Genomic DNA, 25,778 nt, shown 5'->3' with positions numbered 1-25,778 from the left:
ATCCACCCACCTCACCTCCCAAAGTGCTGGGATTACAGGTGTGAGCCACCACGTCCGGCCAGTACTTCATTTTTTTTTTATTGGCAAATAACATTCCATCATATATCCCATGCTACTTTTTAGTTATTCATTTTCCAGTTGACATTTGGGTTGAGTAAGCAAGATTTTATTGCATTTTTATTTATTTATTTTTTTGAGATAGAGTCTTGCTCTATCGCCCAGGCTGGAGTGCAGTGGCGTGATCTTGGCTCACTGCAAGCTCCGCCTCCCAGGTTCACGCCATTCTCCTGCCTCAGCCTCCCGGGTAGCTGGGACTACAGGCACCCGCCACCACGCCTGGCTAATTTTTTGTATTTTTTAGTAGAGACAGGGTTTCACCGTGTTAGCTAGGATGGGTCTCGATTTCCTGACTTCGTGATCCGCCCGCCTCGGCCTCCCAAAGTGCTGGGATTACAGGCGAGCCACTGCACCTGGCCTTTATTGCATATTTACAATGTGCTAGTATGGCAGTAGGTGGTAGAGGTGTAAAGATAAACAAGACCTTCCTTTTATGAGATGTGAGCATAGAGTACAATTCTATAGCCTAGAGCTCATTAACTTATTATTATTTTTCTTTTAATGGGGACTTGCAGGCCAGGCACGGCGGCTCACGCCTGTAATCCCAGCACTTTGGTAGGCTGAGTTGGGCAGATCACCTGAGGTCAGGAGTTCGAGACCAGCCTGGCCAACATGACAAAACCTCGTCTCTACTAAAAATACAAAAATTAGCTGGGCGCAGTGGTAGGTGCCTGTAGTCCCAGCTACTCAGGAGGCTAAAGCAGGAGAATGGCGTGAACCCAGGAGGCGGAGTTTGCAGTGAGCTGAGATTGTGCCACTGCACTCCAGCCTGGGCAACAGAGCGAGACTCCGTCTCAAAAAAGAAATAAAAGGGTAGGGGGGACTTGCTCTGTTGCCCAGGCAGGTCTTAAACTCCTGGGCTCAAGCTATCCACCTCTGCTTCCTTAAGTGCTGAGATGACAGGCGTGAGCCACCTCACCCGGGGGAGCTCATTAGCTTTAGAAAAGTACTTTCCTTGCAGGTAAAGAAAGGAATGGGAAGTATCACCAAGTATTAGATACCTGGGTTGGTGGGTCAGGATGAAATGGATAGAAAAGAGACAAAAGAGTTAAGAAGGAAAAACTAAGGAAAAACTTTATGGCTATTTTGTCGGTAAGTATAAATCATTTATTGATACAGATGTTTCTAAAGGTTCAATCAAAAGGATCACAAAAGTATTTACAAAACATAAGACGTTTAGCTTATCTTAATATATATCAGGCTAGGCGCAAGTGGCTCATGCCTGTAATGTTAGCACTTCGGGAGGCTGAGGAGGGCAGATCACCAGGACAGGAGTTTGAGACCAGTCTGGCCAACACGGCGAAACCCCGTCTCTACTAAAAATACAAAAAGAATTAGCTGAGCATGGTGGTGTGCGCCTGTAATCCCAGCTACTCAGGAGACTGAGGCAGGAGAATGGCTTGAACCCAGGAGGCAGAGGTTGCAGTAAGCTGAGATCACACCACTGCACTCCAGCCTGGGCAACAAAGCGAGACTCTGTCTCAAAAAAAAATAATAATAATAAACAAAAATAATAATAAATAAAATAAAATAATTTACAAAGAATATCATATGTATGAATGAGTCATGAAGTATCTAAACTGTGGGGAAAATTCGCCATAGTTCTGCTTATGGCAAAGCAGGCCTCTCAGTCTCATTTCAACCGAAATGTATGGAGAACTTCTACTTGCCAGTTGCTATGCATGGGAGATGCAAGGATGAAAAGATGACCTTGTTCTCGGAAACTCACAGACAAAAAGGGGAAAGAAACAGCAACAAATAATTATGACACAGTATGAAATTAAGATACGCATGAAAAGCACCAAGTAGACGGAAGTTACAAAGTCAGTCTCTTGAGAAAAAAGGAGTAGGAAGGATCACCAGGTATTAGATGCCTGGGTTGGTGGGTCAGGATGGCCATGATTCTGCTTATGGCTAAGTATAGGCCTCCCAATCTCATTTCAACCAAAATAGTCTTGAGAAGCGAGAGACTGACTTTGACCAAGAGGTAGGGGCAGTGGTTTGGGAAAAGTGTCATCAAAAGGGTTATTTCTGAGCTGAACTTTGAAGGATACAAGGAATTCAAGAAATGAACAAGAGATGGGGTACAAGTTCAGAATCATGAAATAGGCTTAAACTATGATATTAGATACAGAGAGTACGAGACAAACCTTACACATTTTTAGAAGGTAAAATCGGCTGGGCCTGGTGGCTTCACGCCTGTAATACCAGCACTTCGGGAGGCCAAGGTGGGAGGATCCCTTGAGCCCAGGAGTTTGAGACCAGCCGGGGCAACATAGGGAGACCCTGTCTCTATTTTAAATTAAAACTGTAATTTTAAAAAAAGATGTAAAATGGGCAGTTCTTGGAGATTACTGAGATATGGAGGACAAAAGGTGTTAAGAGTGACTCCTAGGTTTCAGTCTTAGGTACGTTGTATGGATGGGGTACTTCCCATTGAGATAAGAAATACCAGGAGGAAAAGCAGGTTTAGGAGGAAGACAAGGAGTTTAACTTAGTACAGGTTCAATTTAGAGGGCCTATAAAACATCCAAATAGTAATTGGACAGATGAGCTCATTGTTTACATTCACTGAAATGGCAATAGGAGTCAGGGAGAATGATTGCTTTTCTTTTATTTTTAAAACCAGATCCTGGCTGGGCGCAGTGGCTCATGCCTGTAATCCCAACATTTTGGGAGGCCGAGGAGGGTGGATCACGAGGTCAAGTGATCGAGACCATCCTGGCCAACATGGTGAAACCCCGTCTCTACTAAAAATACAAAAATTAGCTGGGCGTGGTGGTGGGTGCCTATAGTCCCAGCTACTCAGGAGGCCGAGGCAGGAGAATCGCTTGAACCCTGGAGGTGGAGGTTGCAGTGAGCCGAGGTCGCGCCACTGTACTCCAGCCTGGTGACAGAGCAAGACTCTGTCTCAAAACAAAACAAAACAAAATGAAACAAAAAAACAGATCCCCAGGGGGTGGAATCTTTCAGCTCTGTTCTCTGTCCCTTCTTTCTCATACCACATGGTATTCCTCTTGACTCTGTAGCATTTCCCCTGGCATTATTGAAATAATTGGGCCAAGCACAGTGGCTCATGCCTAAAATCCAAGCACCTTGGGAGGTGGAAGGATCCCTTGAGGCCAGGAATTTGAGACCAGCCTGGGCAATGCATTATAGAGAGACACTGTCCCTACAAAAAAAATTGAAAAAATAACTGGGTATGGTGGTGTGCTCCTGTGGTCTTAGTTGCTCAGGAAGCTGAGGCAGGAGGATCTCTTGAGCCCAGGAGTTCAAGGTTACAGTGAGGTATGGCTCGCACCACTGCATTCCAGTCTGGGCAACAGAGTGAGACCCTGTCTCTTAAAAAATAAAAAAAATGGAAACAATTGGGATCTCGGGAGGACCTGTTATCATTAATACAGAATGTTTGGGTGAAAGGGAAATAAATGTTTTTCTATGGCATTCAGAAACTTTTTGCTGAAACATATTTAAGAATCCTTAGAGCTGGATGCGGTGACTCACGCCTGTAATCCCAGCACTTTGGGAGGCCGAGGCGGGTGGATCATGAGGTCAGGAGTACAAAACCAGCCTGGCCAACATGGCGAAACCCTGTCTCTACTAAAACTACAAAAATTAAGCAGGCGCAGTGGCGGGCGCCTGTAGTCCCAGCTACTCGGGAGGCTGAGGCAGGAGAATCGCTTGATCCCGGGCAGCAGGGGTTGCAGTGAGCCGAGATCGCGCCACTGCACTCTAGCCTGGGCGACAGAGTGAGACTCTGTCTCACAAAAAAAAGCAAAAAATAAAAAGAATCCTTAGAAAGTAAAAAGTGTGCTGGGAAGACAATATAAAGTTCTAGTCTATATTATTTGAATTATGTCCATTTTCCTGTTAGTATGGATGCCAGAATCTCTCGTTTTCACTGAAATTTTGAAGAATAGTGAAATAATGTGTGTGAATACAGTCTGGAAAAAGTTGTTATGGAAGCAATATTGCATTCGGAGACAATTCATAATTTGGGGACTGTTGATTGCCATTGTAACTTTTAGCTGCATACATTTGGAAAGTTTATAAGCATTTTAGAAGCTAACCTCTTAGATTAATAGAGGTTAATTTTGTTAGCATGCTGAAATCTGTGTTCTATAGAATACAAGAGGAAATGAGCTAACGACAAATTTGTTGAGTGCCTACTTTTGTGAAACATTATGCTAATTACTTTGCGGATGCTACTTTGTTTAATCCTCATAGTAAACTTGTAGGGCAGGTATTGTTTTCTATTTTGTAGAAGATGAAATGAAGGCTTCAGAAACTTGCTGTGATTTCACAGCTATTAAATGATAGAGTTGGGATTTAGATCTAAATTTTCCAAGTCCTAACCCCATGTTCTTTCATTTATACCTCACTACCGGATAGTCTTAAGACTTGAAAGCAATACTGTGGGGTTCCCTTGAGGTTAAAATGAAGGAGATGTGTTTTAGGAGAACATAGACATATTTAGTCCTACTTTTATAAACCTCAGCTTCTAGACACACTGTTCTTTGAGAATAACACAGTGTTTTAAAAAATACTACCTTTTCTAGCTGGAAACAACTCTAGAAAAAAAGATTTTGCTGCTTTGTTATAGCTGCACAACGTTAGGTTTCACTCCCTATACTCAGGAGAAACGGATTCAGCATAAACCCCAGCCAGGAAGGACAGCTGTATTTGTCTTCTACCTGGGAATGTACACAGAATGTGAGAAAGATTGAAGAAACAGTTGTGAGAGATAAGATACTTAAAATGTCTTTTTTTTTTTTTTTGAGATGGAGTCTTGCTCTGTCGCCCAGGCTGGAGTGCAGTGGCGTGATCGCGGCTCACTGCAACCTCCGCGTCCCGGGTTCAAGCAATTCTCCTGCCTCAGCCTCCTGAGTAGCTGGGATTACAGGTGCCCACCACTGCACCTGGCTAATTTTTGTATTTTTAGTAGTGACGGGGTTTCACCATGTTGGTCAGGATGGTCTCGAACTCCTGACCTCGTGATGTGCCGGCCTCGGCCTCCCAAAGTGCTGGGATTACAGGTGTGAGCCACCACACCTGGCCAATATATCTTATAAAATTTGAGTAAAATTCACATAACATAAAATTCATTATTTTAACCATTTTAAAGTATATAAGTCAGTAGTTGATAGTCTAGTCATACTGTTGTACAACCATCACAACCATCTAATTCCAGAACATTTCATCACCACAAAAAGAAACCCCCTGTATTCATTAGCAGTCACTCCCTATTGCTCCTCCAGCTACCTCCTGGCAACCACTAATCTGCTTTCTGTCTCTACAGCTTTGCCTAGTCTGAACATCTAATGTAAATGAAATCATATAATTTGTGGCCTTTTGTGTCCGACTTCCTTTGTTTGGCATGTTTTCAAGATCCATCCAAGTGGTAGCATCAGTACTTTATTCCTTTTTATAGGTAAATAATATTCCATTGTGTGGACATACCATTTGTTTATCCATTCACTGATGGACATTTGGGTTGTTTCTACTTTTTGGCTATTACGAGTAATGCAAGTGTGAACATTTTTCATGTATAAGTTTTTTGTTTTGTTTTGTTTTGTTTTGTTTTTTTGAGGCAGAGTCTTTCTGTATCTCCCAGATGAGCACGGTGGCACAGTCTCAGCTCACTGCAACCTCCACCTCCTGGGTTCAAGTGATTCTTCTGCCTCAGCCTCCCAAGTAGCTGGGATTGCAGGCATGCACCACTCCACCTGGCTAAGTTTTGTATTTTTGGTACAGATGGGGTTTTACCATGCTGGCCAGGCTGGTCTCGAACTCCCGACCTAAGGTGATCTACCCACCTCGGCCTCCTAAAGTGCTGGGATTACAGGCGTGAGTTACCGTGCCCGACATAGTTGTTTTTTTCTTAATATATGCTTTCAATTATCTTGGGTATATACCTAGTAGTATAATTTCTGGGTCATATGGTAATTCTATGTTTAACATTTTGAAGAACTGTTTTCCAAAGCTGCACATTATTTTATATTCACAGTAGCAATGTATGATGGTTCTAACTTCTTCACGTCCTTACCAAGACTGTTATTGCCTGTCTTTTTGCTCATAGCCATCCTGGTTGATATGAAGTAGTATTTCCTTGTGTTTTTGATTAGCATCTAGGTCCTTGGTTCTATTTTTAAAAGTATTCCAAAGAAGAATAACACACACACATCTAAAAATGAATGTCTTGGCTGGGCGTGGTGGCTCCAGCCTGTAATTCCAGCACTTTAGGAGGCTGAAGCAGGTGGATCACTTGAGGCCAGGAGTTCAAGACCAGCCTGGCCGACATGGTGAAACCCCGTCTCTACTAAAAATACAAAAATTAGCCAGGTATGGTGGTGCATGCTTGCAATCCCAGCTAGTTGGGAGGCTGAGGCATGAGAATCGCTTGAACCTGAGAGGTGGAGGTTGCAGTGAGCCGAGCTCACACCACTGCACTCCAGTCTGGGCGACAGAGCAAGACTTTGCCTCAAAAAAAAAAAAAAAAAAAGAATGTTTCCATTTATATCATTAAGTATATCTTAAACTAAACTTATATAAGTGATTTTTTTTTTTTTTTGAGACAGGGTCTTTCTCTGTTGCCCAGGCTGGAGTGCAGTGGGGCAATCTCAGCTCACTGTAACCCCTGCCTGCCTGGCTCAAGCAGTCCTCCCACCTCAGCTTATCAAGTAACTGGGACTACAGGCATATGTCACCACGCCCAGCTAATGTTTGTATTTTTTTGTAGAGACAGGGTTTCGTCATGTTGCCCAGGCTGGTCTTGAACTCCTGGGCTCAAGCAATCTGCCAGCCTGGGCCTCCCAAAGTGCTGGGATTACAGGCATGAGCTGCTGCACCTGGCCAAAACAAAACAAAACAAACAAACAAAAAAAACATGTTTTAATGTTAAAACAATTTTAAAAATCTACACTTACCTGAAAACCAAACAGTATCTTCCCAGTCTCTGGATTCAGCCCAATCATGATATGATCTTTTTAGAACTGAACATCACTACAGCCATACAGAAATTAGAAGGATTATAAGGGAACAATTTCATGCCAAAAATTTTGACAATTTCAATGTAATAGACAATTTCCTAGAAAGAGACAAATTGCAAAAACTAACCAAGACAAAGGAGAAACTCTTAATAGACCTATATCAAGTTAAAAAAGAAAAAAAAAGGAATTAATCATTAAAAATCTTCTCACAAAGACAAGTCCAGGCCCAAAGTTAAAAAATTAGCTGGGTGTGGTGGTGCATGCCTGTAGTCCCAGCTATTAGGGAAGCTGAGATGAGAGAATTGCTTGAGCCCCAGAGTTGGAGGCTGCAGAGAGCTATGATCGTGCCACTGCACTCTAGCATCGGAGACAGAGTGTCTTTACAAAAACCACAAAAACATTTAAGGAATAAATAATATGAATCTTACACAAAAATAAGGTAAAGAGAACACTTCACAACTTATTTTGTGAGGCGAGATATCAAAGCCAGACATAAACATCACAAGAAACAAACTATAGTTAAAAATCTCAGGCCAGAGGCTGGGCACGGTGGCTCACACCTGTAATCCCAGCACTTTGGGAGGCGGAGGCGGGTGGATCACCTGAGGTCGGGAGTTCGAGACCAGCCTGACCAACATGTAGAAACCCCGTCTCTACTAAAAATACAAAGTTAAAATTAGCCAGGTGTGGTGGCGTGCGCCTGTAATCTCAGCTACTTGGGAGGCTGAGTCAGGAGAATTGCTTGAACCCAAGAGGCGGAGGTTGCGGTGAGCCGAGATTGCACCATTGCACTCCAGCCTGGGCAACGAGTGAAACTCCCTCTCAAAAAAAATGCCAGGCTAGGTACAATGGTTCACACCTGTAATCCCAGCACTTTGAGAGCTTGAGCTGGGTGGATCACTTGAGTCCAGGAGTTTGAGACCAGCCTGGGCAACATGGCAAAACCCCATCTTTAAAAAAATAATAATTAAAAAAAATAGCTTTGCACAGTGGCAGTAATAAAATAGCTTTTGCATGGACCACTGAGGTTTATCTGAGGTGCAGTTATTCCTCCTTGAAAACTTTTCCCATCACCCCTCTATGACAACTTGCAGTATAGTCAGCATTGACAATTTTTGACGATCTCTATGGAGACTGAAGTTTAAAAAAATACAGAAAATTAGCTGGGCGCGGTGGCGCACGCCTGTAACCTCAGCACTTTGGGAGGCTGAGGTGGAATGATTGCTTGAGGCCAGGAGTTTGAGACCAGCCTAGGCACATAGTGAGACCTTGTCTCTACAAGAATAAAACATTAGCTGGGTGTTGGGTAGCGCACGCCTGTAGTCCCAGCTACTCGGGAGGCTGAGGTGGGAGGATCATGTGAGTCGGGGAGTTGGAGGTTGCAGTGAGCCAAAGTGGCGCCAGTGCACTCCAGCCTGGGCAACAGACCTGGACCCTCTCAAAAAAAAAAGAAAAGTCCAGATTGGAAAAGACTAAGCAAAACTATCTTTATGCACAGACAACATGATATTATATGTAGAAAATGCTAAGGAATCTATGAAACAACAACTGATACTAGAACTGATAATTAACTTTAGCAAAGTTATAGCACATAAGATCAATATACAGAAAATTTCAATTACACAAACACAAATACAAATCAATTGCACTGTTACATAATATCAAGGAACAATCCAAAAATAAAATTAAGAAAACAATTCCATTCACAACAGCATCAAGTAGAATAAAATATTTAGGAATAACAAAAACTCTATTTTTTTTTTTTTTTTTGAGATGGAGTCTTGCCCTGTCGGCTAGGCTGGAGTGCAATGGCGTGATCTTGGCTCACTGCAACCTCTGCCTCCCGGGTTCAAGCGATTCTCCTGCCTCAGCCTCCTGAGTAGCTGGGATTACAGGTGCCCGCCACCACACCCGGCTAATTTTCTGTATCTTTAGTAGAGACATGGTTTCACCATGTTAGCCAGGATTGTCTCAATCTCCTGACCTCGTGATCCACCCACCTTGGCCTCCCAAAGTGCTGGGATTACAGGCAGAAATAACAAAATCTCTTAAATGAAGCCATCTATAATAGAGAGATCAGTCTCCTTTCTCTCATCTTTTTTTTTTTAGTATTACAGTGTATGCCATTGAGTTGAACTTTCTTTTCCTTCACTTTCCATTTCTTAAGGGCTTACGGCAACCAGCTCCTTTTTCTGATGAAATTGAAGTTGACTTTAGTAAGCCCTATGTCAGGGTAACTATGGAAGAAGCCAGCAGAGGAACTCCTTGTAAGTAAATACCTTCTTAATTTGTTGTTTGACTATTGTTTTTAGCATTCCATTGTCTTTATCAAATACACACCTGCTCTCTATATACTGCCCTCTGTTTACTTGCAAAGGCCAGCAGCGAAGGGGTTCTTCCCACCTGCCTTGATGTTCTATTTAGAAGGGTAACTCCACTCCATAAACTCATTATTTTCTTATTATTATGCACCTGTTTCCTGGGATGTTGTTGTAGCTGTGAGATACAGTAAAACAGAAACAATACGATATTATATTAGCCTGAGCTGAGTTATGATCTTATCTATTTCTATAAAGTCCAAATCATATGTCAGGGTGTCACATTCTTCATAGCCTTCAGAATTCCCCACCACCTCTCTACGTTCTGTCAGCTGGCTATGATGCTGCCGATTGATAGAGGACAAAAATATCCCAAGTTGGGAGATGCTCGTCACTTAATTTTATTTTTACTGATATTATAATTTTCCAGGTTTTAAAAAATACTTTATTTTCAAAGCCCTTGCTCTTTATTTGTATGCTTAATTTACATCATTAATTAGCAGTTTTTGACACGTAAATTACTAATATATATTCGAGATGCTTTTCTTATTTGGGGCAATTGGTTTTAGAGATCACTATAAAAAGAAACTTCCAAGAGCATTTGTTATGAATACAAAGTCCTATAGGCAAATATTCTTTCTTCTCTGTAAATTCCCCAATTCTCCCTTTTTTTCCAATCCTTTTTCACTTCTTCTGATTACTAAGTGTTCTCTCTACCCTGTAAATATAGGGCTGAACTAAGACTCAGACAGACACCAGGGAATAAGAGGGAGTTATAGCCACAAATCTGTGCATTTGCAGCATATACAGTATATTTGTGGTTACTTCTTAATTGTGTTGGTATGTTTGCTCTCTGTAGTAACTGAAGAACAGTGAAATACAAATAGAAGTGGGCCAGGAGCGGTGGCTCACACCTGTAATCCCAGCACTTTGGGACACCAAGGCGGGCAGATCATCACTTGATGTCAGGAGTTCAAGACCAGCCTGGTTAACATGGTGAAACCCTGTCTCTACTAAAAATACAAAAGTTAGCTGGGCGTGGTGGCAGGCACCTGTAGTCCCAGCTACTTGGGAGGCTAAGGCACGAGAATTATGTGAACCTTGGAGGCAGAGATTGCAGTGAGCTGAGATCATGCCACTGCACTCCAGCCTGGGTGACAGAGCGAGACCCTGTCTCAAAACAAACAAACAAAAAACAAATAGAAGTGATGTACAGTGTCATACTGGGAAATTTTTGTTTTTTTCTTTTGAGGCAGAGTCTCACTCTGTTGCCCAGGCTGGCGTGCAGTGGCACAATCTTGGCTCACTGCAACCTCCTCCTCCCGGGTTCAAGCAATTCTTCTGCCCCAGCCTCCTGAGTAGCTGGGATTACGGGTGTGCACCACCATGCCTGGCTAATTTTTGTATTTTTAGTAGAGACGGGGTTTCATCATGTTGGCCAGGCTGGTCTCGAACTCCCGACCTCGTGATCTACCCACCTCCGCCTCCCAAAGTGCTGGGATTACAGGTGTGAGCTACTGCACCCGGCCAATACTGGGAATTTTAACACCTACCCTTTGGCCTTATCTTGGGTATATGTATTGTGGGTTTGGGGTCCTCAACAAAAAAGAGGCTAATTCCAGAGAATCCTTTTTCCTTTTGAAAAATGTTTAGATATAGTTCATATTGATCACAACCCTCTGATTCATGATAAGATTTTTGAGTTTGGTTTCCCTTATTTGGATAATAGGTAGGCTCCTGGAGGCAGGGTAAAATGACAAGGAAAACCAGAGACTGTATGTTTCAGTGTAATGGTAGCCAGGTCTAACTTCAAAACGCCAGAAGATAGTTCAGGGTTCACATTCAGATGTGACCGTAGAGGCTGTTGAAAGCAAGAACTTTTTATGTACTCTCTAATGATACACATTTACAATCAGCTATTCATTTAGATTTGATCTGATGGGTTGCATTACCCAGTTTGTTGCTAATTTGTCTATATATCATTTGTGGTACATAAAATTTGAAAATATGTGTACTGTTTCCAAGTTGGTCTTTTGTTTTGTTTTGTTTTTGAGACAGAGTCTCGCTTGTCAACCAGGCTGGAGTGCGGTGGCGTGATCTCAGCTCACTGCAACATTTCCCTTCTGGGTTCAAGCAGTTCTCAAATCTCAGCCTCCCAAGTAGCTGGGATTATAGGAGTGAGCCACCGTGCCGGGCCTGTTTCCAAGTTTTAAAGCTTATAATTAACAAGTCCTGACTGGTATAATTGTTTTTAATTTTAGAATTATAGGATTTTACAAATAAGTCATTTTCAAGATTATCTACGTTATAGTTTCTTCATTATGTACATAAAGCAATTAAGGTCCATAGTAACTAAGAAGGGAAGGCTCCCCTATAGTAAAACAGATAATTAGTGGGATAGAATTGCAGCTCAGACCTCACCCGGGAATGGTGCTACTCATTGTAAGCATTAGAATAGAAGGCCTTCAGCAAAATAATTGTATTTTTGGTGGAACAAACAGCCACAAATTAGCCTATAAATTTGCTAGCTTAATTTGAACTCTGGTTTTTCTCTTAGATCTCATTTTGTCTGACTGTTATATGTTAAATCACCAAGTAGGTAACTGCATTCATGCCAGTGCAGGACAAGGAATAAAGCAATAAAGAATACACATGCCCTAGTGAAGTTTCAACACCTCCCTCCTGCTCCCCAGGTTTTTACGAGGGAGGTTGTATAATCTAGGAGAAGATTCTCTACTTAGAGAAAAACAAACAAATATGATTTGAGAGACAAGAAGGTCAGCTCTGGGAATCTTCTGGAAGATGAAAAAAATCAGCAATATGTTTAACTCAGAGAAAGGAAGGAAAAGGGAGAGTGTGAAGGGCAATGGAAATCTGTTAGGAACGGAATGTTTCGGTGGTAGGTATTTGGGAGAATAAATATATCAAAAGAGATCATTAATTGAAACCCAGGTTTCTTCTGCCTAAAGGAGGACATATGGTTACTTGGTCACCAATGGTGCAGCGTATAATTCATAATCCATATAAACCATATCATCATCCAAATCAGGACAGTTTTGAGCATGAAAGGGAGTTGCTGTTAATAATATACAGAGGTTGAGTGTGGTGGCTCATGCCTATAATCCCAGCACTTTGGGAGGCTAAGGCAGAAGGATTGCTTGAGGCTAGGAATTCAAGACCAGCCTGGGCAATACAGTGAGATCTCATCTCTACAATAATTTTAATAATTAGCCAGGTGTGGTGGTGTGCATCTATAGTCCCAGCTACTCAGGAGGCTGAGGTGAGAGGATTGTTTGAGCCCAGGAGGTCTAGACCACGGCAAGCCATGATTGCACCACTGCACTTCAGCCTGGGTGGCAGAGACCCTATCTTAAAAAAATATATATATATAAAATATATTTTATATATATATATTTTATATATATATTATATATATTATATATATTATATATATTTTATATATATATTTTATATATATATTTTATATGTATGTATGTGTATATATATAAAATATATGTATATATGATATATATGTATATATTTTATATATATATATTATATATATATTTTATATATATATATAATATATGTATATATATATGGGCCAGGTACAGTGGCTCACACCTGTAATCCCAGCACTTTGGGAGGCCAAGGGGGGTGGATCACAAGGTCAGGAGATCAAGACCATCCTCACTAACACGGTGAAACCCCGTCTCTACTAAAAATACAAAAAATTAGCCAGGCGTGGTGGCACACGCCTGTAATCCCAGCTATTCAGGAGGCTGAGACAGGAGAATCACTTGAGCCTGGGAGGTGGAGGTTGCAGTGAGCCTAGGTCACGCCACTGCACTCTAGCCTGAGCGACAGAGCGAGATTCCGTCTCAAAAAAAAAAAACAACAAAAAAACTATATAACATATATACATATATATGCATAATATATAAATGATATTAAATATGTATTATATAGTACATTATATAATAGAAACATTAAAAGTTATATTAAAAGTATATAGTTTATATAAATATCATTATATATACTATAATATACATTAAATCAGGTTATTCTGGCCAGTAGCCACTTGGTAAAAGAATGGCTAAGGCTGGCTTTCGTCCCAGACTAGTTCAACAGTGACCCCTTCTGGCCATTTGGTTAATATGTCAGCCTGGGTTTGCCAAAGACTTGGGATGGAATGGTGGCCAGCTGAGATGTTGGTAGGCTGGGGAAGCACTGGAGAGAGCAAGAGGCGCATCTGGGATTGGTCTGAGAAAAGGTTCGGTGATCTACTTGGCCTAACATAGGATGATTAGCTGTGCTGCAAGCAGCCACTTGATCAACAGCCTTCTGTGCTATTGCCATCATCCAGGCAATGTGTTTCTTGAGCAAAATTTCCCTGCTGTATGGTGTCTAGTAGCAAAGAAACAACAAAATAGTCTTCATTTGTATATTCTATCCCTTGTGTTTCAGGATCAAATAGTGTGAGATCGTAGCCCCTCTGGACTTGTTTAGGGAAAATGGAAGTATGTTAGTTACTTCATGGACATGACTTCTGGGATACTTCGATTTTTTTTTTTTTGAGACGGAGTCTTGCTTTGTCACCCAGGCTGGAGTGCAGTGGCGCAATCTCAGCTCACTGCAACCTCCGCCTCCTGGGTTCAAGAGATTCTCTTGCCTCAGCCTCCTGAGTAGCTGGGATTACAGGCGCCCACCACCACACCCAGCTAATTTTTGTATTTTTAGTAGACCCAGGGTTTCACCATGTTGGCCAGGCTGGCCTCAAGTGCTGACCTCAGGTGATCCGCCTGCCTTGGCCTCCCAAAGTGCTGGGATTACAGGCGTGAGCCACTGTGCCCAGCCCAAAAATCTTTTTAATGTATTATTTTTTGATAGGCATAGAGCCAATGCAGTGACTTCTGGGATACAGAAGGGGGATTATATGCTCAGATTTTGTTTTATTTTGCTTTGTTTTATTAAAAATTATTTAAAAAAATTTTTTTTTCTTCTTTTTTTTTAGTTGACACATGCTGGCAGTAAAAAATAATTTTAATAGAGATAGGGTTTCACTGTGTTGCCCAGGCTGGTCTCAGACTCCTGGGCTCAAGCAGTCCTCCTGCCCTGGTCTCCCAAGGTGCTGGAATTACAGGTGTGAGATACTGTACCCGGCCTGCTTCCTCTCATAGATGAGAAAACTGAGGCATAAGGAAGTTAAGGTTACAGAGGAAGAAAGCTGGTTGGAAAGCTTGAGCTATGACCTTTCTGACTCTTAAATCCATTAAATTAATTCTTAGTTTTCCATTGGATTGGTATATTTAATTTAAAATTTTTATTTCCTGTATTATAAAATCAATGCAACCAGCCTGGGCCGGGCATGATGGCTCATGCCCGTAATCCCAGCACTTCGGGAGGCCAAGGCAGGCAGATCACGTGAGGTCAGGAAATTGAGACCAGCCTGGCCAACATGGGATACGAATATAAAAATACAAAAATTATCCCGGCTTGGTGGCTTTTGCCTGTAATCCCAGTGACTTGGGAGGCTGAGGCAGGATAATCACTTGAACCCGGGAGGCAGAGGTTGCAGTGAGCCTAGATCATGTCACCGCACTCCAGCCTGGGTGACAGAGCAAGACTCCATCTCAAATAAATAAATAAATAAATAAAAATACAACTAGCTTGGGCAACATGTGAAACCCCATCTGTACAAAAAATACAAAAATCAGCTCGGTGTGGTGGTGTGCACTGTAGCCCCAGCTTCTCGGGAGGCTGAGGCGGGAGGATCATTTGAGCCTGGGAGGTGGAGGTTTCAGTGAGCTGAGACCATGCCACTGCACTCCAGCCAGGGCGACAGAGCCAGACCCTGTCTCAAAAAATCAAATCAAGTGAAATCAATACATTCCCACAGTTTAATATCCATAAAGTACAAAAAGGGCATAAAGTAAAATGTCTCCCTCTCAAGACCTGTCTCACAGCCACCTGGTATCCCTATAACAGGCCACCAATATTACCCATTTCTGTGAATATCTAAGTAAATCGTTTATATATCCTCCCACCTTTTAGTGGGTGTATTATGCTATATTCAATCTTCCATTGAAATTTAGGTCATTTCCTGACTGTTGCTATTATAAACAGTACTGCAATGAATAACATCTATATTTACTGTGAGTTAATTCCCAGAATTAGAATAGCTGGGCCAAAGCTATAAGCATTTGTCATTTGTCTTTTGATAGATATGACCTAATTGCCCTTCTTGAAAGTTGCTGATACTCCTTTCAGCAGTGTATGATTTCTTGGTTTAAAATCTACTTATTTATGAATAAAGCTTTTTGAAAACAAAAATTCATAAACCTCCTGAGAACCACTTTCCTTCTCCTTGATTCATTGCCCTGAAGACAGGAAGGAGATGTATCTGATCCTCAGCCTCAGCATAGTGTATCTGGTCCTCAGCCTCAGCATAGTGTATCTGGTCCTCAGCATAGTGTATCTGATCCTCAGCCTCAGCATAGTGTATCTGGTCCTCAGCATAGTGTATCTGGTCCTCAGCCTCAGCATAGTGTATCTGGTCCTCAGCATAGCGTATCTGATCCTCAGCCTCAGCATAGTGTATCTGATCCTCAGCCTCAGCATAGTGTATCTGGTCCTCAGCATAGTGTATCTGATCCTCAGCATAGTGTATCTGGTCCTCAGCATAATGTATGTGGTCCTCAGCATAGTGTATCTGATCCTCAGCCTCAGCATAGTGTATCTGGTCCTCAGCATAGTGTATCTGGTCCTCAGCCTCACCATAGTGTATCTGATCCTCAGCCTCAGCATAGTGTATCTGGTCCTCAGCATAGTGTATCTGGTCCTCAGCCTCAGCATAGTGTATCTGGTCCTCAGCATAGCGTATCTGATCCTCAGCCTCAGCATAGTGTATCTGATCCTCAGCCTCAGCATAGTGTATCTGGTCCTCAGCATAGTGTATCTGATCCTCAGCATAGTGTATCTGATCCTCAGCATAGTGTATCTGGTCCTCAGCATAGTGTATCTGATCCTCAGCATAGTGTATCTGGTCCTCAGCCTCAGCATAGCGTATCTGATCCTCAGCCTCAGCACAGTGTATCTGATCCTCAGCCTCAGCATAGTGTATCTGGTCCTCAGCATAGTGTATCTGATCCTCAGCCTCAGCATAGTGTATCTGGTCCTCAGCATAGTGTATCTGGTCCTCAGCCTCAGCATAGTGTATCTGATCCTCAGCCTCAGCATAGTGTATCTGGTTCTCAGCCTCAGCATAGTATCTCTGATGACACTTTGACCTATCTTTCCCAAATGATGTAAATGCTCCTGTCATTTTCTGCTGCAGTAAAATAGCTCTTCCTTTATTCACATAAAGGGAATAAGTTACATGGACTCCTTAGATTTATTATTTAAAGCATGGTGAACCATTATGCTGATTTTGTTTTTAATGTTTATTTGGCTTTGGAATTAGTCTTATTCCCCGGGAAATCATTTCCTGGCTTCTGAGTTGACAGTTCTTTGTTATTTGTTGTGCCTGACAGGTTTGGTACAACCAGGCTAACAGAGGCAGTTAGTGCAGATGATGATGTAAAAAATCTCTTTATAGGCTGAGTATGGTGGCTCACACCTGGAATCCTAGCATTTTAGGAGGCCAAGGTGGGATTGCTTGAGTCCAGGAGTTCGAGACCAGCCTGGGCAACATGGTCTTTACAAAAAATTAAAAAAAAATTAGCTGGGCATGGTGGTGTGCATCTGTGGTCTCATCTGCTTGGGAGGCTGAGATGGGAGGATCACTTGAGCCCAGGAGATCAAGGCTGTCGTGAGCTATGATCACATCACTGCATTCCAGCCTAGATGACAGAGTGAGACCCTGTCTCAAAAAAAAATGAAAAGGTCTTTATAGTCAAGTTATTTTTCATAACCCAACCTACCCCTAAAATCAGGGTGAATACCCAGAGAACACCTAAAGAAAGGAGTATGCAGTCGGGCCGGGCGCGGTTGCTCACACCTGTAATCCCAGCACTTTGGGAGGCCGAGGTGGGTGGATCACGAGGTCAGGAGATCGAGACCATCCCGTCTAACACTGTGAAACCCCATCTCTACTAAAAAAAAAATACAAAAAATTAGCTGGGCTTGGTGGCGGGCGCCTGTAGTTCCAGCTACTCAGGAGGCTGAGGCAGGAGAATCGCTTGAATCTGGGAGGCGGAGGTTGTAGTGAGCTGAGATCGCGCCACTGCACTCCAGTCTGGGTGATGGAGCGAGACTCCGTCTCAAGAAAAAAATTAAAGAAAGGAGTATGCAGTCATGGAATTGTCACACAGGGCCAGTTCCATTTGCCAAGTACAAGATATCGAATCAATGTATTTTTGTGGCTTGGCATAGTGGCTCACAGCTGTAATCCCAGCACTTTGGGAGGCTGAGGCTGGCGGATCATTTGAGACCAGGAATTCGAGACCAGCCTGGCCAACAAGGAAAAACCCCGTCTCTACTAAAAACACAAAAATTAGCCAGGCGTGATGACATGCACCTGTAATCCCAGCTGCTTGGGAGGCTGAGGCAGGAGAATCACTTGAACCTAGGAGGTGGAAGTTGCAGTGAGCCGAGATCACGCCACTGCACGCCAGCCTGGGCGACAGAGTGAGACTTGGTCTCAAAAATGAAAATAAAAATGAAAAAAAAAAAAAAGTATTTTTGTGATCAATTCTTTCATTTGGATTTAGGTGAGCGACCTGTGAGAGTTTATGCTGATGGAATATTTGACTTATTTCACTCTGGTCACGCCCGAGCTCTGATGCAAGCAAAGAACCTTTTCCCTAATACATACCTCATTGTGGGAGGTAAGAAAACATTTGATGACTTCAGGTGCTATGCAGAAAAAGATGATAGTAGAGTCTGTCTTTCTCTTCTGTCTTTATAACCTGAGTACACTGGCTCTTGTTTCCATTTTTAAATGAAGGATGTAGTACAGCCTCTCTAAAACACATGAAGTATATGGGGTACCAGCAAACTAAACCTGGAGAGAGGAGCTTCAAGCTCATTGACTGTGACGTCTGACATTTATCTCACTGATTTTAGCTGAGTTTCTGCAGTCACAGGAGCAACAATGACTTCTGTTGTCCACTTTAAAAACATTTGCTTTAGATTTCAGTTTATCATTTTGAATAAACTGGAGTACAAAAGTCTGCCAAGGAAATGTTAGGTGGTCCAGTCCAGTGTGAATAAAACAGGAAAACATGTTTAAGGACTTAACTGATGCAGACATGCACAGCAGGTTTATTTCAGAGTCGAAGATCTTGGTCATCTGTTGTACCGTCCCTTCTCCAAAGTATGAACATACTATTGAGTGAGTGTTGCTCCTGAAGGTATATGCTGCATTAGGAAAAGTGTTGTTACCCAGGTTCAACTACCTTTAGAAGACTTTTCTCCAGTTGGGGAAGATGGTTGCAGTCCTAAGCAGTGGGAGAAGATGGGAGAGGTCGGTGGCTGAGGAGTTGCTAAGCAAAGAGGACTCCGACCCACAATTTATGATGTGGTGAACTCAGTTTGCAGTGATGAGCTCACACACAACTTCAAAGGCTTCACGGTGATGAACGAGAATGAGCGCTATGACGCAGTCCAGCACTGCCGCTACGTGGATGAGGTGGTGAGGAATGCGCCCTGGACGCTGACACCCGAGTTCCTGGCCGAACACCGGGTAAGAAACCGGACACATATTCCCATTCCTTGTTCCAGAATCCCCTCAACTCTCAAGGCTGCTGGCACGTAGGCTGGTTTTCCACTAGCCCTGTTTTACTTCTACCTCTTATGTAAGTTTCGTAGGAGATGACAGTGATATTACTAGTGATAATAGTCATCCCTGACATTTATATGGGGCTGGATGGTTTGCAAGCACTTTTACATCCATTCTATTCTATTTTCTGCCTGCAACAATCCTGTGGTGTGTTTGTCATTTCCACTTTACATATGAGTAACAAGGCCTAGAGAAACCAAATAACCTGCTCCAAGTTACACCATTGGCAGGGCTGGGAACTGAACTCACTAGTTACAAGACCTTCCCCCCACACTATAGGCACGTCTACCCTTAGAACGTGCCAGTCTCCTGAGAATATCCATAGCCCCAGGTGAACTCTGAAGACGGTCACATTACCAGGAAATAAGACGGATTAACATAGACTTTTCTTGGCTTAAGTTTCATTTCAGGGCTTTGATCTTAGGCTAGAAATTGGGTGGAATCAGAAATCAAGGATATTTCTCACTGTTTCTCAGTAAGTTGTTATCAACCCCTTACCTCCTTTTAATTTTCCCACATTAAAGTAACAGATTTCAGCCAGGTTCGGTGGCTCACGCCTGTAATCCCAGCACTTTGGGAGGCCAAGGTGGGAGGGTCGCTTGAGCCCAGGAGTTCAAGACCAGCCTGGGCAACATACCGAGACCCTGTCTCTACTTTAAAAAAAAAAAAAAGCCACAGGTTTCCTGCAAAAGGTGGGTATAAAAGATGAGAAGGATTGATTAGTTCAGGTTAGAGGCCCCCAAGCCTAAGGAAACAGCAAGCATGTTGTCAGTTCTCTGCAGGGGCGCGTGGAATGTTGTAGGTAAATTGTTCAGTGAGGCAGAAAGAATAAAGGCAGCCAAAGTGCTTCTGAAGCAATACATGGGTAGGCCTGAAGAGGGGATATTTATTAAAACTATTGAGGATTAGGACAGACCTTTTATAATTCTCTGGCTTTTCTACATCAACACTTAGCAGCCAGTGGCACCAAAGGTGGTAAGCAAGTTTATTCTCAGCATCACAGCCTACAGGCCCAGACAGAAGTATGAAGTTAGAGGAATTTCTAACTCCCCTTTTCTCTTTGTTAACAATATATACTCAACCTTGAGTTTTGCTTGTCGCATTCTTTTTTTTTTTGAGACAGGGTTTCGCTCTGTTGCCCAGGCTGGAGTGCAATGGTGCGATCTCAGATCACCGCAACCTCCGCCTCCCGGGTTCAAGCGATTCTCCTGCCTCAGCCTCCCGAGTAGCTGGGATTACAGGTGCGCGCCACCATGCCCGGCTAATTTCTTATATTTTTAGTAGAGGCAGTGTTTCGCCATTTTTGCCAGGCTGATCCTGAACTCCTGACCTCAGGTGATCCGCCCGGCCTCCTGTTCTTTACTTTGCTGCCTATGGATCCCTGACAAGTTGTTCATGAGTAATTGAGATGCTGGCTGAGAGTCTCTGACATAGTCCCAAAGAACATGCTTCACACTACAGTGGTCTCTGGGGGATAGTATAGTGATCTTAGCAATTATCAGCAAAAGGCTGGTGGCCCATTCAGGAAGGAGTAAGTGAAGTTTAGCACGTCTCCGAACAACATTATTGATCCCCAGTATCATTCATCTCTTCTTGCCCTTGCAAAGGATATTCATAGCAGTAAAATGGCCGGGGGCTATGGCTCACGCCTGTAATCCCAACACTTTGGGAGGCCGAGTCAGGTGGATCACTTGAGGTCAGGAGTTTGTGACCAGCCTGGCCAACATGGTGAAACCCTGTCTTTACTAAAAATGCAAAGATTAACCAGGCGGGGTGACATGCGCCTGTAGTCCCAGCTACTCGGGAGGCTGAGGCAGGACAATCGCTTGGATCCAGGAGGCAGAGGTTGCAGTGAGCCGAGACTGTGCCACTGCACTCCAGCCTGGGCGACAGAGCAAGACGCGGTCTCACAAAAAAAAAAAAAAAAAAAAAAAAATTGTAAAATGATAGATCCTGAGGATAAAACTTCTTTTATGGCCTTGGGTTTGTATTTCTCAGGAGAATAGATGTATCTATTCCAGTCAGAGGGCTCGTGGTTGCTATTTTTATATTCCCTCTTTTCTCACGGACTGAGAGAAACTAGTTAAGAAAGAAGTAACCTCTTTCTCATACTTTTTTTTTTTGGAGGCAGAGTCTTGCTTTGTCACCCAGGCTGGAGTGCAGTGGTGCGATTTCGGCTCACTGTAGCCTCTGCCTCCTGGGTTCAAGCAATTCTCCTGCCTCAGCCTCCCAAGTAGCTGGGACTACAGGCGCCCGCCACCATGCCTGGCTAATTTTTTTGTATTTTTAGTAGAGATGGGGTTTCACCGTGTTAGCCAGGTTAGTCTTGAACTCCTGACCTCGTGATCCGCCCGCCTTGGCCTCCCAAAGTGCTGGGATTACAGGTGTGAGCCACCGCGCCCAGCCTTTCTCATACTTTTAGAAACCCTTATTTGACCAAATCCTTCCAGACCCAGGACATGGAGATTTCCTTCTTTCCTAGGCTCCACCCACTAACCGGTTCAGCAGCAAACCCTCTGGTCCTATTGACCACAGCAAGATGACTGGTACAGAGTGAGAGTAACAGTTCTAGTAGACTAGGAGAAATAGCTACAAAAGCAGCTGGCTAACTTCATATGTATACTCCATATATCATTAGGTTGGGTGGTTTGTGAATAGATTGTAGAATTTATGAGCAAAGCAAAGAGAGATATGAAGTCCACTGAGGCCTGGCCTTTGCCTGTTGTCCTTTTTCTGGGCCTGAGAACATTGACTGGGTCTTTCTGAATGGCAGTTATCATGGGTTGTAATGATGTTTCCTTATTTTCAGATTGATTTTGTAGCCCATGATGATATTCCTTATTCATCTGCTGGAAGTGATGATGTTTATAAGCACATCAAGGAGGCAGGTGAGTGAGCTGATGTGCTTCCTCACTTTAGGGGATCTCAGGGCAGCTGCAGATGTTCAGCCGTGTTGCTACTTTACAGAGGAAAATGTGTACATTAGAAATTCAACATCCTCTTTCAGGCCACATTTTGGATAAAAGGTAAAGATGAGCATAGCACCCATCAATTCTTTGTCGTCAATTCATGACATCCATCAATTCTTGGTCTAAACATCTACTTTGGATATCTCTCTTAATTTCAGGAAACCCTTTCTCATATTTTTCTTAATATTAGGGCTATGTAACTCTTCTTTGCCTTACCTCTGATCTTTGATTCAGTCTACCTTCTGTATATCAGTATCTTTCAGTTTCATTTAGTAATAACAGATTCTGCTTTTTGAGGAAAGGAAAGGAATGTTGCCCCCAGTTTCCATTTAGTCTTAATACCTGAGCTAACCAGAACCTCACAGTGTTTGTATGTGTTTCTGAGTTAGGCATGTTTGCTCCAACACAGAGGACAGAAGGTATCTCCACATCAGACATCATCACCCGAATTGTGCGGGATTATGATGTGTATGCGAGGCGGAACCTGCAGAGGGGCTACACAGCAAAGGAGCTCAATGTCAGCTTTATCAACGTGAGTTCCAGCCTCACCCCAGAGTTCCCTGGCTCTGTAGGAGACATATTGTCTCCCACTCCATCTCAGCTGAACTGGCTTTGCAGTTGGCTCTGATGATCACTCCCAAAAGTTCAGTGAATGAATTACCACTATGTTAACTGTTCACAAAAAGAATGAAACAGACAGTTTCTGCCGTTACGGTCTAGTACCAACACATTCGTATAAAGCCATACAGCCAACTAAATAAATGAGTAATTTATATAGTACAGTATTTCTGTTAATAAATGGAAAACGGTGTCTCTTAAACTTCCTTTTTCTTTTTTGGTTGGATGATCTTTTGGAAACCTGCTAAAGGCTATGAACCCTCTCCTCGTGTGGATAGTGACACCCGACACACCACTTCCCACATAGACCTGAGTTTTAAATTTGGATTGATGAAATTTAAGTTTATCTTAGCTTAATATTACCTTTTAGAAACTCTATATATTTTGCTGGGCATGGTGGTTCATGCCTGTAATCCCAGTACTTTGGGAGGCTGAGGCGGGAGGACTGCTTGAGGCCAGGAGTTTGAGACCAGTCTGGGGGCAACATAGCGAGACCCCATCTCTAAACAAACAGACAAAAAAAAACTCATGCAAATATATATATATATATATATATATATATATATATATATATATATATATATATATGTAGTGTTTCTTTCTTTTTGAGACACGGTCTCGCTCTGTCGCCCAGGCTGGAGTGCAGTGGTGTGATCTCGGCTCACTGCGGCCTCTGTCTCCTGGTGCCTTAGCCTCCTGAATAGCTGTGATTACAGGCATGTGCCACCAGGCCTGGCTAATTTTTGTATTTTTTTTTAGCAGAGATGGGGTTTTGCCATGTTTGCTAGGCTGGTCTCAAACTCCTGGCCTCCAGCGATCGGCCCCACTTGGCCTCCCAAAGCGCTGGGATTACAGGCATTAGCCACCGTATCCAGCCAACACTATACATTCTGTATGTAAATTAGACCTCAATAAAATCGATTTAAAAAGAAGAAAGCTGCTAACTTTAATGTCTTCTATATAACCAGTTCACCATGCTCCCTGACCTACTCCCATCTCTGTAAATTGTGCTATAAGAATGGATAAAATGATTACATCTAAATATGATTTATCTAGGCAGATAAACCCTAGCTCTTGTTAATTTACTTACTATAGCTTTATTTTTCCCATAAAAATCAGGTGTTTAAAAATTCTAAACATAATCCCTTTCCTCTTTATGATCTGGAAATTATGAGAGTACTTTTCTTTTTCTTTTTTTGAGATAGAGTCACACTCAGTCACCCAGGCCAGAGTACAGTGGCGCAGTCTTGGCTTACTGCATCCTTGACCTCCGGGCTCAAGTGATCCTCCCATCTCAGCCTCCTGAGTAGCTGGGACTACAGGCACAGGCCACCATACCCAGCTTATTTTTTATATTTTTATTTTTAGTAGAGATGAGGTCTTGCTATGTTGTCTAGGCTGCTCTCGAGTTCCTGGCCTCAAGCAGTCATCCCACCTCGGCTTCCCAAAGTGCTGTTATTACAGGCATGAGCCACTGTGCCTGGCCAAGGATACTTTTCATTTGACTAAATACTCCCTTCCCTTCCACCGGAGGGTTTATACCATTTTCCTTATCTTTAGCAAAGTTGGTAAGACCAACGAGTATCATCATTTTGCAAATGAGTAAATGGACCTTAAAATACTAAAGGAACAAAAAGCAAAAAACACAACTCATTTAAAATAATAGAATAAGCCAGTGGTAGAGAGGAAAAATCCAGTACAATAAGCAGATTAATTAAGTAAAAGATCTAGTATTTTCTCTTTCAAGCTATTGTAATTAGTTTATTCTTGGCAGTATTGTGCAGTGATCTTTTAGCTGCCTCTGTATCTCCGTCTAGAATGAGGTTTGGGTCATGCTGGGCATGTTTATGTTCCAAGTTTGTGTTTTATCTTTAAAACTCTGACTTTATTTGGCTACATGCCTGTTACTGGGTATAGCCTATATTTTTAGTTTATTCCCAAATGCCCACAATATTAGAATTACCACTTCTTGTGTGTGCATCCACAGCATATCTTATCTGTTATTATGCTAATGATGAGTGGGGTAGATTAAAGCAAAGCAAAATTCTAGACTGAAAACAGTGTCAATTGAGTGCTTGAGCCATGTTTTTTCATTCTCTTACGGTAGAGAAGTTTAGGATGAGCATTATTTCTCAGAAGAGTTATTTCTTTATCTAGGAGAAGAAATACCACTTGCAGGAGAGGGTTGACAAAGTAAAGAAGAAAGTGAAAGATGTGGAGGAAAAGTCAAAAGAATTTGTTCAGAAGGTGGAGGAGAAAAGCATCGACCTCATTCAGAAGTGGGAGGAGAAGTCCCGAGAATTCATTGGAAGTTTTCTGGAAATGTTTGGTCCGGAAGGAGCACTGGTATGTTCTTTCCCACTGGACAATGTAGGGAGTTCCATGTTGTGGAAAGAATGACAGAATCATCGAGCAGGGACATCGACATTGAGAAGTTATCCAGTCTATCCCCTTATCTGGGCAGAACTATCTTTCAACTGTCCCCAGCAAGGTTTTTGAAATCTTTACAGAAAGACGTTACACATTCTCCTAGATAATTTTACCAGCTCTCTATCAACCTTGAAATCTGGTGACAAGATAAGCAAGTCGCCTTGCCCAGCTTTTATCTGTAGTATGATTTTAGATAGCAGGAAAGGAAAGAATAAAGAACAATAAAAAGAAAGCAGCCTCCACTACAAGTAGCTGCAGCAGGAACCCCAGGTAAGGTGGGAATTCTGTCTTTGAGGAGTAGCAGTCTTTTCAACCAAATAAAAGATTGAGCAAGTGAGTCCTGGGTTAGACACCAGGAAGGATCTGTCTGTGAAGGTGTTTGGATAGATTAGAATAATCCTAGACTAGATTATTCAGGAAGAATGGGGGAATTTCCTGGGTGATGACAGCAGGTGAGAACCCTTAAATAAATAGTACAGCATAGACTATCCCAGTCCCAGATGCTTCAGTGATGATTTAGTAGGATCCACGGTTTTTTTCTGACTCTTCCTTTTGG

General features: G+C 42.6%; 1 protein-coding gene across 19 annotated transcripts in view; it reads left to right on the top strand.

Annotated features, from left to right (window-relative positions):
- The window catches only part of PCYT1A (phosphate cytidylyltransferase 1A, choline), a 51,774-nt gene that overhangs the window by 21,457 nt on the left and 4,539 nt on the right, over positions 1-25,778 (top strand). For all 19 annotated transcript variants that reach the window (XM_002814446.5, XM_009239682.4, XM_009239685.4 and 16 more), the window contains 6 exons: positions 9,274-9,373; positions 18,136-18,252; positions 18,958-19,109; positions 22,015-22,093; positions 22,564-22,706; positions 24,950-25,138. In XM_002814446.5, coding sequence (XP_002814492.1) covers positions 9,274-9,373; positions 18,136-18,252; positions 18,958-19,109; positions 22,015-22,093; positions 22,564-22,706; positions 24,950-25,138 — 780 coding nt within the window. The remainder of the gene's footprint in view (positions 1-9,273; positions 9,374-18,135; positions 18,253-18,957; positions 19,110-22,014; positions 22,094-22,563; positions 22,707-24,949; positions 25,139-25,778) is intronic.

The sequence above is a fragment of the Pongo abelii genome, chromosome 2 (assembly GCF_028885655.2).
Source record: "Pongo abelii isolate AG06213 chromosome 2, NHGRI_mPonAbe1-v2.0_pri, whole genome shotgun sequence".
Classification (NCBI taxonomy): domain Eukaryota; kingdom Metazoa; phylum Chordata; class Mammalia; order Primates; family Hominidae; genus Pongo; species Pongo abelii.
Note: the sequence above shows the minus strand (reverse complement) of the source record. Positions and strands in the feature narration are given on the sequence as shown.